Consider the following 12,575-nt stretch of genomic DNA (forward strand, 5'->3'; position numbering starts at 1 on the left):
CCCGGACAGATGCTCTGGATTTGGGCTACGGGACCTAGTGTCCATCTGTGAGGACACTCCAGACGTTGCGGATTGTTAAGATAGGGAAGACTCTCTGAATGATCTAAAAGACCCAGGGGGCTTAGCCACAGGTATCACCTATCACATACACCCAACCTACGCATCTAACATAATAAGAAATCACCCGTCACATATACCTAACCTACACATCACATACAATCAGATATCACCCATCACATACACAGAACCTACACATCTCCTACAATCATATGTCACCCATCACGTGCACACAACCTACACATCTCCTACAATCATATGTCACCCATAACGTACACACAACCTACACAACTCCAACAATCATATGTCACCCATCACATACACATAACCTACACATCTCCTACAATCAGATATCACTCATCACATACATATAACCTACACGTCTCATACAATCAGATATCACCCATCACATACACATAACCTGCACATCTCCTACAATCATATGTCACTTACACATAACCTACACCCCTCATACAATCAGATATCACCCATCACATACACCCAACCTACGCATCTCATATAATCAGATATCACCCATAACATACTGTACACCTAACCTACATTTCTCATATAATCAGTTATCACTAATAACATACACATCATAACCTACACTTCTCATACAATCAGATATCACCCATCACATACAGCTAAACCAGGGGTGAACAAAAATAGAAAAAAACCTAGGAGCCAGGCAAAAATGCCCCAGCTTTCCTCCACGCCCTTATTTGTCATCATAACTGTATGCCCAGGACATACTTGAAAACGAGAGGTAACTCTCAATGTATTACTTCCTTGTAAAACATTTTATAAATAAATAAAACAGTCAATTATAAGTGGTGAATAAGCAGGAATCTTTATTCCAATCTCAAGGTTCTGTGCAATACATTAACGTGACCATGAGTGTCAGAGTATATGGTGTGACTGAACCCCTAACTGGGAAGTTTAGAGGCGGTCGCGACCGACCCGCAAAAGTGAGACTACCAGCGTCGCCTGGTCCACATCGACCCTAAGGGTATGCACACAATAATAAATCAACTAGCATGCATAACAGCACAAAATTGTTGAGAAATATTCTAATAGAAACAACTCGCAGTCTGCCTTCTGAACGATGAGTCCTGCAGGGGGCGCTCCCAGGAGGTAGTAGATCGGGAGAAACAACCCGATGCGGAATGGCCAGTGCACTGCAGATAAGCAAAGCTGGACGTGGTGACCGAAAAAATTGTATTATTAAATAAAATCCATAAATGTGGGGTACTGACAAGTCCTCTAATGCATTTCGCACGGCGGGGCGGGAGGCGGGGCTAGCGCGCCGACGTCACGGACTGCCATTGGCTTTTGGCAGTCACGTGAGCGGCCCTGCGCTTCCCTCAGCGGGAAAACTTAAATTTGTCTGTCGGCTGCGGAAGCGTGCGGAAGCGCAGTCTAAAGCCGTGCTGATAGGGATAATGTTTCCCCTCAGCGCGGTTCAGCACGGTCTTTTTGACCATGGCCCTGGCCTTAGCCTAAGGCTTCCACCGTCCGGGGGTGTGTCTATGGGCGGGCCAGTGACGTCACGGAGCTGGTTCGCCCTTATTAGGACCGGCCCTCCGCTCCCCTCAGCGCTGAAACGAACAATTTTTTGTCTGCTACACCTCCGCACGCCTGTGGAAGCGTGCGAGCCCCTGCTAAAGCCGCTCTCATAGCGGCTGTAGGGGCTCACTGACAAGCGTGAGCGCGGCTCAGCGCGGGTCAGCGGCTAAGCGCTGACCATGCCTGCGGCCTAATGCATTAAGCGGCGGCTGGTGATGTGACCGGAATGCGTCACTTGTAGCGACCAACCGACGAACTGTCAATAAGCCAAAGGTAAGCCGCAAGCACGGGTAGCAATACCACTGTGTAGGGAGTCTATAGGGACAAAGTCCAATACAAATCCAACGCGTTTTGTAGGACTAGTCTACTTCATCAGGGTAGATGAGTTCTTATGGGTGGTGTCTGGTGTCCTGAGCCACTCGCCTTGTGCAGATTGTCTCCTGCGTTCAGGGATAAAATCTGTGATGAGGTCTCTGCTCTGGCATCTGGCTTCCTGGGTTCAGGTATAAAACCTGCGACACAGTATCTTCTTTGGCTTCTGACACCCTGAACCACTTGTACTGTACAGAGTGTCTCCTTTATTCAGGAATGGAATCTGCGAGGAGATCTTTTCTCTGGCATCTGACACCCTGAGCCGCTCCACTGTGCAGTGTCCCCTGCGTTCCGCCGGACGCCCAGGAGAATCTTCCTGCAGAGCACTCCAAGATCTGCCTATTCGTCCATGTCAGACCACATTGGTGTGCGCTACTGCACACCTCTGCTCCTCCCTACAACTCACATACACCTTTCTCACTACTGAATCATCATTTACATATCACTGCTCAATTCAGACATATATCTAATTTACCTATCCATCCTCACAAACTGCTCACACATCACTTAAGACAGCCCACTTATCATTCCTCACCCACAGCTCAGCCCTATTTCCCACTCCACGCTCACCACTAACTCCTCATACACATGTCTCAGTTACTGCATTCCACTCATGTCACATACATTACTCACCGCTAAATGAAAACTCACAGCATTCACACCACTTCACTGCAACTACTCACACACATGTTCATCATTACTTCACTTACACTCAACACACCACTCTCACATTACTCATCCTCACTTCTCACACATCCCTACTCAAAAATTACACATTCACTTGGCACTCAAGAATTACTTAATCTACTCCTCTCAAGCAACTCTACTCATACAGTACTGCACACTCTTACCACAGGGGTCTCTGTGCTACATACCGCACAATGTGTTTTTGTTCTTTTTGTCCTTCTTCCCCTATCTACCACTTCTCCTTTGTCCAAATCTCTCTTCCACTCATTTGTCCTCCTAGCTCATTGTGTTCTTTATCTGCATGTGTTCCTCCCTTCTGTCCCATTTCCCATCTACCTCCTGAACCTGGCTCTTATCTCCTTTTCAGCAGTTCTGTTCTCACTCCTTTCCTTCCTTATTTCTCCTCATTTATTCTCACTTCTTTCTCTCCTTCCCTATACTCTTCCTTTTCCTCCTGTTTCCCCTCATCTTTTCTTTATGGCTTCCACTCCTTCTTTTCCATACCTATATAATCCCTTTCACCCCCCATTCTCCCCACCCCCCTCCACTTTGGTGCTGTGTGATGATGTCAGAGGGGTGCAGCCAGATATGCTGAGCTCCACTTCACCTTTACCAGCGATATGACTTCCTGATAACAGCCAGGGACCAGCACTTACACCCCCTCAGCTGTTGATTGGTTGTCTGGGATAGCGAAGGGGGGCCACTGATTGATACAATAAAACAGAACGAGGGTAGGAGAGTGAGGAGACGGGAGGACAGAGGAGACAGCACAGAGAGAGAAGAGAGTAAGATAGACAGCACAGAGGGATGGGAGGTAGGTACAGGGAAGGATAGACAGCACAGAGAAGAAGGAGAGAGGGATACAGAGAAGGAGGAGAGAGGGATACAGAAAAGGAGGAGAGAGGGATACAGAGAAGGATAGACAGCACAGAGAGGGATGGGAGGTAGGTACAGGGAAGGATAGACAGCACGGAGAAGGATAGACAGCACGGAGAAGGAAAGAGGGTAGTGAGAAGGATAGACAGCACAGAGGAGGAGAGAGGGACACAGAGAAGGTTAGACAGCACAGAGGAGGAGAGAGGGATACAGAAAAGGTTAGATTAGACAGCACATAGAAGGGGGAGAGAGGGATACAGAGAAGGTTAGACAGCACAGAGGAGGAGAGAGGGATACAGAAAAGGTTAGATTAGACAGCACATAGAAGGGGGAGAGAGGGATACAGAGAAGGTTAGACAGTACAGAGGAGAAGGAGACAGGGATACAGAGAAGGTTAGACAGTACAGAGGAGAAGGAGAGAGGGATACAGAGAAGGTTAGACAGCACAGAGGAGAAGGAGAGAGGGATACAGAGGAGGTTAGACAGCACAGAGGAGAAGGAGAGGGATACACAGAAGGTTAGACAGCACAGAGGAGAAGGAGAGAGGGATACAGAGGAGGTTAGACAGCACAGAGGAGAAGGAGAGAGGGATACAGAGGAGGTTAGACAGCACAGAGGAGAAGGAGAGAGGGATACAGAGGAGGTTAGACAGCACAGAGGAGAAGGAGAGAGGGATACAGAGGAGGTTAGACAGCACAGAGAGGGGAGAGGGAGGCTGCAGGTCGGTGCTTTGGCAGGCGAAGCGGCAGCTGGGAAGCGGATTGAAGGTGGGGGGAAGGAAATTGAGTCCGTGTCCGCAACCAGCTGGTGAGGGTATTGGGGGGAATGAAGCATCCTCTGCACGGGGACACCGACTGACAGGAGGAGAGAAGCACAGGCATACACTGCATTGTATTGGTAGGTACATAGTGGCGGCGGGATTTATGTGTATATAATGCTGCCGGCAGTGTACAGGGTGTATGTAGTATGTATATGTATATATTGCAGGCAGTGTACAGGGTGCAGTGTGTGTGTGTGTGTGTGTGTGTGTGTGTGTGTGTGTGTGTGTGTGTGTGTGTGTGTGTGTGTGTGTGTGTGTGTGTGTGTGTGTGTGTGTGTGTGTGTGTGTGTGTGTCTAGGATGCATACAGTGTACAACGTGCAGTGTTTATATGTGTATAGTGCAGACAGTGTACATTGTTTATATGTATATAGTGCAGGCAGTGTACAGTGTACATTGTTCATATGTATATAGTGCAAGCCGTGTAAAGGGTGAAATGCACTCCTGTAATATGCATATGATATGGCAGTGTACAGGGTACTGTGTTTATGTGTGTATGTCTAGGATGTGAGAGCTGTAATAAGATACATACAGTACTGTCAGTGTGCAGGATGTTGTGCGCACTGATTTAATATACATAGAGTGCAGGCAGTACTAGGACTGGGAGTGTGTGGCTTTGTATATCAGTACACAGCTGGTAACGCAAACTGTTTGCATGTTTATGTGCTTGTAACACTGGCATAATACGATAATTTGTGCCTGTGTATAGAAATGGCAGTGCCTAATTCTCTATTCATGTTGTGTATGTCTACATAACACATTATATATATATCCACGTTTTGTTTATATATATGTGTGTGTGTGTGTGTGTGTGTGTGTGTGTGTGTGTGTGTGTGTGTGTGTGTGTGTGTGTGTGTGTGTGTGTGTATATATATATATATATATATATATAGTGTATATAGTGTGTTCATATTTAGAGATATACAGTCTGCTTGAAGAACACCGTATAAGTGATTTCATTTATATGTATTTGTCTACATGAAGTGCCTTACAATAAAGACATAACATGTGAGGAGTTTAAGGCATCAGTGATTTGTGCCCTGTGTTTGTTAAGCATGTCTAATCGTGGCTTGAAAATGTATCTGTGACAGAGCACAACGTGTGTAATTATCATGGCGTGTCTCTTTGTATATAAAATATATTCAGTTGATTGTGGGAAAATGTACCTATTGAAAAAGCTTAATTGGCGGGTAAAAGTGTGTGTGTGTGTGTGTGTGTGTGTGTGTGTGTGTGTGTGTGTGTGAGATACAAACGTGAATACAAAGCTGTGTGTGTTTTGTGTAGCATGAATCTGTGTGCGAAGATTTCTGAATGGAGACTTGCCCATGAACATAAACCTGTGTGAGTCATAATATGCCTTTGTAAAATGGAAAGGTACTTAAACCACGTGTATATAAAATGGCTGATATCATATCTCTGTATAATGTATGCATTTATGTGCATAACTGTATTACATATATTCACATGTGCGTGTAATGTACATGTGAAGCATATGCTTGCATGGTAGTTAAATGTCCTAAAAACACATTTGCGAGTCAAATATACATGTAAAACATGTATTTGTCAGGGTAATATCTCTCTCTCTCTCTCTCTCTCTCTCTCTCTCTCTCTCTCTCTCTCTCTCTCTCTCTCTCTCTCTCTCTCTCTCTCTCTCTCTCTCTCTCTCTCTCTCTCTCTCTCTCTCTCTCTCTCTCTCTCTCTCTCTCTCTCTCTTTCTCTTTCTCTTTCTCTTTCTCTTTCTCTCTCTCTCTCTCTCTCTCTCTCATATGCTGGTGTCCAGTTGGTAAATGTGTATTTGTATGTAAAACATGCATGGATGTTTGTGAGGGAACGTGTTCAATTCGGTGCGTTTACTGTGTCTACATATACAGTACAGTAATGTGTGCTGCAGTGTGGAATGTGAGTGCAGGTATGTTACTATATATGGGGGTTATTTACTAAATTCTCCCGGCTGCCAAACTGGGGCAGTGTCTGCGCAAAGAACTGCACTAGATTTATCTAAGGAAAAACTCCCCTGGCTTTCAATGTGATTCCTTTGATGAATATGGCTTTGTTTTTTGCACTGGGTTTTCCCTGCCTTTGTAGCCGGGAGACTTTAGAAAATAGACCAGTATGTGCTTAAGTATGCGCCTATTTATGTGTATTTGTGGTGATTGTGTAATAGTGGGTATGCACATGCCCATGTATACACATGTAAATGTTTGTTTCTGCAGCTGTGCACCCGTGACTATGTCTTGTGTACAATAATCCACGCATGGAGTATATGTATTAAGATAAATGTAGAATAATTCTGAGGCAAATCCCGCCCCCCCCCCCCCAAAAAAAAAAACTTTTTTCCCCCAAAGTATTCCAGTTTTGCTTTCATACATAGATCCATGGTTTATCTTAGGAAGGGAGTGTCTATTTACCCTGCAACCGGCTCTGTAAACCTCCTCCCTCACCCTTATTTAGCTGGCAATGATTTCCTCCCAGGTTATTAGGACTCCGATAGTGCCAAGTAGACAGGCATATCAGGGTAAGTGTTTGGCTGAACACGTTTATTATTTACCCCGCTGCCGGTTAAAAGGCGGACTTGTAAGGAATGCCACTCTCACACTCCGTGTAAAATGCACGTTGTTTCTGTCTCTCTCCTCTCTGTGTCAATTAATTTCCATTGCTCTATCTGCCTCTCTATCATCCTCTATCCTCTATCATCCTCACATGACGTTTCCCCTTCGGTCCGGGTAGGATGTGGTCCCTGTGTGCATGTTTATTCTGTGCTGGGAATTTCAGCACCCTGGACAAGGACACACTGCACCTCCCCTTCCCTCCCCCTTCCCTCTCTCTCTGGCTGGAGGTGCCCTGACACAGATCCACTTCCTCAATGCCAAGACATCGAAACTGAGGACTTAAACATGACTTAATTGCAATAATAATAATAATAATAATAATAATAATAATAGTATTAATAAATGATTAGTAATAACATTACAAGGATTAGCTTTATGATGCAGGCATTGCCCTCTGCTGTTGGAAGCTGTAACACACATTAAATTGTAAGCTCTTAGGGACATGCATTGATTGGGCCCATTTTGTTGCACTAGATGCATTACAGCCTATAGTGTGACACTATAATCATGATATTAATAAAAGATACACATTATTGATACTGATTGCTCTGTGTCTGTTCTCCACAGGATTGACGTGGGGAGATTAAGCATAATTGCCTGCTAGGGGTGCTCTGAGCACACTTTCCACCACACAAGCTACGATGGCATGTCTGCATGACACCCGCACGCCCTCCCCCTCTTTCGCCAGCCTGCTATCCGATGGACCGATCCGACGACTGGACCCTGATACCCCTCCTGGCTGCACCCCAGAACAGGAGCTGACCCCCACACAGTGTGTGCTGCGTGACATGGTGCGCCCTGAGGGAGGGGCACCTCCCAGCGAGGACTCATCCCCCCTCACCTACAGTGTGCCCCAAGACCCACAAGAACCAGAGGACAGAGGTGGTGGTGCAGCAGGGGGGCCTGGAGAAGACCGGCCATGCCGGGCACTAGGGGAGGGGCGCGTGCAGTGCCAGGCAGGAGCTGGATTCCTGGGGGGGCTCTTTGGGTGTCTGAGACCCGTCTGGGCAATGATTGGGAAAACCTATTCCACTGAACACAAGCATCAAGAGGGTAAGTGACAGGGAGAATGGGGGGTGGGGGGATAATAACACGGGGAGAGGTGGAGAGAGGGCAAAGGGAGGGGACAGGGGAGCAGGAAGAATGAACGAAAACAAAGAAGGGAGAGACAAGGATGGGGAGAAATACAGATAAGATGACCAATGGGAAGCAGAGAGGTGTATATAATGAAAAAGGGGGAAAACAGTTTAAATGAGATGGGTGGTTAGTGGAAGGGAAATAGAAAAATGATGGATGAGGTTCAAAACAGTGGTGAAAGGAAGAGCAATGAGGAAGAAGGGGGACAGGAGGAGGAGAGGAGCAGGTAGGACAAGAGAAAAATGTGAAGGATGAACGTTAAGTGATAATATCTCTATCTCTGTTCCCTGTTTTGTCTCTCTCTTTCTTTTCTCACCTTAAAGACTCCTGGGAGGTTCCATTCGAGGAGATCCAGGATCTGCAGTGGGTGGGAAGTGGAGCACAGGGGGCTGTCTTCCTAGGGAAGTTTCATGGGGAGGAAGTGGCAGTGAAGAAAGTGCGAGAGTTTAAAGAGACGGATATCAAACATCTTCGGAAACTCAAGCACCCCAATATCATCACCTTCAAGTGAGCAATGACTGGAACTCAGTCACCAGACACAACCCCACAATTCACTGCACCCCCAGACACAACTTCTATTCCCACAGACACATCATCACCGTGCTGAGCCCCTCCTCTTACACATAACACCAGAGACCTAAACTTGTCCATCCTCTCAGACATAACACCAGAGTACTAAGCCCCTCCTCTCTTAGTCACAACACCTGAGTAATAAGCTTTTTCTAGACAGAACATCCCTCTATTGACACAGCACCATAACACCAAGGCACCAAAATATAGCAACACCACCCTGAGGCCATGGCCAGTGCAAGGGTATTTGGCACCCTAGGCGAACCTTCAGCCTTGCGTGCCTCCCCCTCCACACCACCCCCCCCACCCCACCACCAATCTCCTCCACAATTAACTTTTAGATTTAAAAAAAATGTATGCTCACATTCTCTCCCACCCCCTCCCATTCTCTCTAATTCATCCCAATTCTGTCCCTCTCCCCTTCCCCCCCCATTCTCTCTCCCACCCCCATCTCTCTCCCTCCTACCCATTCTCTCTCCCTCATCCTCTCTGCCTCCCCTCCCCATTCTCCCTCTTGCTCTCTTCCCATTCTTCCCCCCCCCCCCCCCCCGTATGTAAAAATCCCTACCTGGCTGTGGAGTGGAGTTGTCCTCTGCCACCATCCTCTGCAGCCCTCCTTCTGTGCTCACGCTGCCATTCTGTGCCGCTGCCCCCCAAAATATGCCGCCCTATGTGACCACCTAGTTTGCCTTTGTCTAGAACTGGCCCTTTACACAGCACCATAATACTGAGGCACCAAGACATAGAAACACAATACTGGGGCAGCAGACACAACACTGCAGGGCAATGGGACACAGCTTATTCTTTGCATATTTATGTTCTATGCTGCGTCTGCCATCACTGCTGTTTATAGTATTCATTACCCTTTTAGTGAAGAAGTGCACTCTCAATTGGCCCTCAGTTTACGTCTTCAATGCCTGAACACGACACCTTTTGTAACACCACTGGGCATCTTAGAAGCTGTATAATACTTCCACGTATTTCTTTAGTTGCAGGGTTAGGTCTTAACATGTCTGATAAGGTTTATAAACAATACATAGTGATAATAATAAGAACATAGCATTTTAGTTAACCTTGTTGCATCCACTATGTCTAGCATACTTTATTAAATGCCCTCTAAATGTGTCGTCTTAATACCAAATAGCCCAACCATAGACTCCAAGCTCCTCCCTGTGACTGCTTTCTCCTTGTCCTTTCTAGGGGTGTGTGCACACAAGCTCCCTGTTTCTGCATCCTGATGGAGTTTTGTGCTCAGGGGCAGTTGTATGAAGTGCTGCGTGCTGGGAGAAAAGTCACCCCCTGCTTACTCGTGGACTGGTCAATGGGCATCGCGGGGGGAATGAACTATCTGCACCTCCACAAAATCATCCACCGTGACCTGAAGTCACCTAAGTGAGTGTCTCTGCCTCTATTATGCATGATGATTCATACACTAAAAGTAGATCGCTATCATTTATTATAAACAAAGTAAACTGTACAGAGACCTTATAATAGATGCTGATCAAAAAAGGGTAGCAATAAGTAATTCATTTGTCCGGATGAATGTCTTTCCATAGGACCAAAATGTTGACACCTCTTATTAGTGGTTTTCTATACTAATGAACTACGGAGCACTTGAAAAATGTTATGTGATTCTTTGTAACACCTTCAAAATGTATTGTGACTTTGTGGAAGCCTAACCCACTTATTTTATGTACATGAAAATACTATTGCTTTGGTAGGGCTTATATATATTTTTAAATAAAGGAACACATTTATATTTATGTATAATCCATACATTAGAAATATAACATCGAATAGCCTTTTTAATATATTAATTAAAAAATATGAAGAAATAAAATGTCTTTATGTTGGAAAGTAAAACCTCCACCATTACCACACTTGAGTTAGGGAGCCCTGAGTAACCTTGTGTGGAACCCCGAGGTTTCAAGGAACACAGGTTGTGAACCACTGCTTTATATTACACTTCTGTGCATTGGCAACATGTTGCAGTCAATGGGGAAGAGGGGAGAGGGAAGGGGGGTAGGAAAGGGAATATCCTGCTCAGCTCAAAATAGACTTACTAGGGAGGTGCTATCAGGGTAAAATATATGCGTGTGGGGGCGAAGGGGACAAGAGCATTGCTAAAAGGTAGGTGCAGGTAGGTCTATCCTGGTGGCCAAACTGTTATAACAGGGCATAGGAAGACCCCAAGCAAATAGCATGCACTCACGATTGAAGTGTTTGGCAACCGCTTCCTGTGAAATGATCACATCCCTAAGTGCATACGTGATGTGCCCTTAACCAGTGTGGATGCAAGACCTGATATTTTTATGTTTGCATATTTGATTACATTAATAAAAGTTTATTATTTTCTTTCAGTAGGGTTGAGTGCATCACATAGGGTTCTTGTCCCCTTCTCCCCCACACGCATTGGCAACATGTGCCTGTTTATCACCTTTTATGCTGTTTCAAGCAACTGATTTGCCACCTGTTTAGAGAGCACCGACACCTATAACATACATGGTAGGGTGCCCCGTTGGCATAGCCTGCCTTATTGCTCTGGCAGTTATATTATTCCATGTTATTGCAAAAATGGCTTTTACTGTACGTGCATTTGTTTTATGTACAGCTCTGATAGGAATTGTGCCAGCAGTCCCATCCCAAATTAATTGACATAACTGTTATATTACTGTAAAGACAATGAAGTACCCGATACAATGTAGTAGGAGTGTGTAGGTGGAAAAGCTTATGCTTGCCCCTGGCTGCTTTGTACCTCTTCTTGTTATATATGGATGGCATAACATATTATATAAATGTAGGTATTGGCTGGACGGTGCTTCTGTGCCGGGTTCTGGGGTTGGAGCCTCTGTGTCATCTTGCTTAACACTCCATTGCCTACAGCATGCTGATCACATATGACGACTTGGTGAAAATATCAGACTTTGGCACTTCCAAGGAGCTGAGCGACAAGAGCACCAAGATGTCCTTTGCGGGTACAGTGGCATGGATGGCACCAGAGGTGATACGCAATGAGCCTGTCTCTGAGAAGGTAGACATCTGGTGAGTGGATGAACAAGTTGTACTAATCATTGGTGGTAATAAAATATCTTGGTGGGGTGTGAAGTTGGGTAGAGGAACCACAGGAAAGCATGTGGCAAGTCTGCATGGAACATTTGTGTCCTGTGCTAACATAGCAGAAACTTTACAGGTGAGTCATACTTAGTGCTGGGACTTTAATACATACTTGTAGATGGCAGACAAGGATGATGTGGTTCATCTGCTCTGCCCAATGTCCTATTCTCACTATATTTCTGCAAACCATACTCAACGTCTGCTTAATTTCTCACATAAATTCTAATAATTCCTATGAGTTATGTTGCTGTATTTTCCACCAAAATCACAAGTGGGAGTCTGTTGTATGCACCTGACACACGCAGTGAAGAATTGCTTTTTCGTTACAACCTCTAAGGGGTTTAACATGCCACAACTCAGGCTGATTGTTTACAAACCCATTCACTTGACTTCCCCGCTTTTCGGTTTCCTCTATCTCTGCGTTTTCAAACCTTTGGTGCAAGAACCATGTTTACAGGAAGTTCTACGAAATGGTACTCAGCATCAACAAGCCATGTGGTTTGTAAGACTCAGGTTATGGAATACAGAAAAACAGAAGCAAAGAGAAAGCAAGCTGAATATTCACTGAATAAAGGCACTATATGGTGAAATTCTAGTGAATAAATACATTTGGAGAAGAAGTGTACAAAGGTGTAGGATATGCATAGACTATTAATATATGACAAGCCTTTAAATATTTGGTATTAGGGATGTTCAATAAGACAACAAGGTTGGTAACTGCTGGTCTGTCTCCCCGTAGGAGATGTGCGCAGAGGGTAAAACACC

General features: G+C 45.4%; 1 protein-coding gene across 5 annotated transcripts in view; it reads left to right on the forward strand.

Annotated features, from left to right (window-relative positions):
* The window catches only part of MAP3K12 (mitogen-activated protein kinase kinase kinase 12), a 108,417-nt gene that overhangs the window by 62,072 nt on the left and 33,770 nt on the right, over positions 1-12,575 (forward strand). Inside the window, exons 1-6 of one of the 5 annotated variants that reach the window (XM_075591797.1) lie at positions 2,884-3,912; positions 3,955-4,458; positions 7,557-8,042; positions 8,450-8,633; positions 9,897-10,088; positions 11,580-11,738. In XM_075591797.1, the coding sequence (XP_075447912.1) occupies positions 7,631-8,042; positions 8,450-8,633; positions 9,897-10,088; positions 11,580-11,738 (947 nt within the window). In that variant the 5' untranslated portion in view covers positions 2,884-3,912; positions 3,955-4,458; positions 7,557-7,630. Of the gene's footprint in view, positions 1-2,212; positions 2,364-2,875; positions 4,459-7,556; positions 8,043-8,449; positions 8,634-9,896; positions 10,089-11,579; positions 11,739-12,575 lie in introns of those variants that run through there. The other 4 variants (XM_075591798.1, XM_075591799.1, XM_075591795.1 and 1 more) reach the window with 4 other exon arrangements.

Source organism: Ascaphus truei, chromosome 3 (assembly GCF_040206685.1).
Source record: "Ascaphus truei isolate aAscTru1 chromosome 3, aAscTru1.hap1, whole genome shotgun sequence".
Lineage (NCBI taxonomy): Eukaryota > Metazoa > Chordata > Amphibia > Anura > Ascaphidae > Ascaphus > Ascaphus truei.